The 1688-nt window shown below is 56.4% G+C and overlaps 1 protein-coding gene across 1 annotated transcript in view; it reads left to right on the top strand.

The window, feature by feature from the left end:
- The window catches only part of si:ch73-281f12.4 (RA_Radil_like and Myo5p-like_CBD_Rasip1 domain-containing protein), an 18150-nt gene extending 16970 nt beyond the window's left edge, over positions 1–1180 (top strand). Inside the window, exons 14-16 of the mRNA XM_024272448.2 lie at positions 447–547; positions 624–763; positions 836–1180. Coding sequence (XP_024128216.1) covers positions 447–547; positions 624–763; positions 836–938 — 344 coding nt within the window. The 3' untranslated portion in view covers positions 939–1180. The remainder of the gene's footprint in view (positions 1–446; positions 548–623; positions 764–835) is intronic.
- Positions 1181–1688: the final 508 nt, after the last annotated feature.

The raw sequence follows: 1688 nt of genomic DNA, 5'->3' as shown, positions 1-1688 counted from the left end.
CGCGATTCATTAGCTAATGAAGCAAAAACCTGCAGGACTTTAAAGTTTCTGCCCTCCGACGCTGTCACCCCCCTCCCTCGTGGTTCAGGGGGGGGTCGAATGTTATTTTCAAAGTTTGTTAATCCTTTAATCTGAGCAGAGGAGCGGCGGTGATGTCAGGAGAGAAAGCGGCGTCCGTCATGGGAGTTTACAGCTGGGTTGCTGCGTGGAATCTTAATCGGCCTCCATTGTTCGGGGCAGGTCCTGCGTGGGGGGGCAATGGGGGGGGCAATTGATTTTCCGAAGCATTGATGGAATATGACTCCGTTTCTCCAGAGGAGGGGCTGTGACAGCCCCTCCTCTGGAGAAACGGAGTCGTACTACATCTATGGTCAGCTTCTTTGAAGTTGCTTTGGCCGCCGCCCACTTCCTGTCTGCAGCATTTGTGTGTTCTTCTGTCTGCGCAGGGTCCGAGCAAACGGGAGGCGAGGAGGACCGGGACGAGGTGTTTACCGTGGAGATCCGCCGCGGGCCTCACGGGCTGGGGCTGGCGCTGGTCGACGGGATGGTGAGGAAGCGGCGTTCCCTCCTCCTCCTGCTCTCCCGCTTTGCTTCGTCATCCGACCGTCGCTTCTGCTTTACAGAAAACGCCGCTGAGGATGAGCGGCGTCTACGTGAAGTCGGTGGTTCCGGACTCTCCGGCCGCTCAGAGCCAGAAGCTGAGGACGGGCGACCGCATCCTGGCGGTGAACGGCGTCAGCCTGGTGGGGATGGACTACAGCAGGTGGGTGGAGCCCGACCCGCCGAGCGAACGGCGTCCAGCTGCTGACGTCACGCCGCCTCTGTCCTCTTTCAGCGGCAGGGAGCTCATCCGCTCCGCCGGAGACCGCCTCCGGCTGCTGGTCGCCAAGATGGAGTCCAGGTCGGGCGGCAGGTCGTCCAACACCACGCCGTGCTGAAGGACGGAGGAAACCAAAGAGAAGCTGCTCCAGTCAACACTACACAGACACATGAACCTTCATGAGCCCCCCAGCTGAGCGGAGGAGCCCCCCCAGCTGAGCGGAGGAGCCCCCCCCAGCTGAGCGGAGGAGCCCCCCGCCACTCCCCTCTGAGAGGCAGAAACAAACTGTCAGTATTTCAGTCCCACGTTCCCTCTTTGTGATATTTATAAGTATTTTTTAACAAAGAATAAATATGATGTTAAAAACCTGGTTTCCTCTCTGACGCTGTGGGAGGAGCTACAGCGAATCACCTCCGTGGTTTCCATGAGCCACTTTCCACTGACTCAGCCCTGCCCCCAGAGGCTGATAAAGCTGCTTTATGACGGAGTGAAGGTTTGCACGCTCTGAAGGCCATCCCCCGCCGAGCAGGCCTCAAGGTGCTGAGCACGCCGCTTCCCGCCGCTCCCTGACCTAAATCCTCCGTCCAGACCTTTAAATGTCGTCGCAGGATCTCAGCCTGCAGGTCGGAGCAGAACCTCACGGCGGGTTCTGGATCACCGCTCGCAGACACACCGAAAGGTCTGAGGAGCTGAATCACTAACCGCTTTATGAGGCAATTCCACACGAGTCAATAAAAAACATCTAAAACTTTATTTAAAAAAATCCACAAAAACTAAAACTCACAAACATTCAGGGAAAAAAATCCCAACCAGGTGAATCCACAGGGTCAAAGTGGACCGCTGGTTACAATTTTTATTTTATCTCCAT

Source organism: Oryzias melastigma, linkage group LG8 (assembly GCF_002922805.2).
Source record: "Oryzias melastigma strain HK-1 linkage group LG8, ASM292280v2, whole genome shotgun sequence".
Classification (NCBI taxonomy): Eukaryota; Metazoa; Chordata; class Actinopteri; order Beloniformes; family Adrianichthyidae; genus Oryzias; species Oryzias melastigma.
The sequence above is the reverse complement of the archived record's forward strand: the minus strand, read 5'-3'. Positions and strand labels throughout refer to the sequence as shown.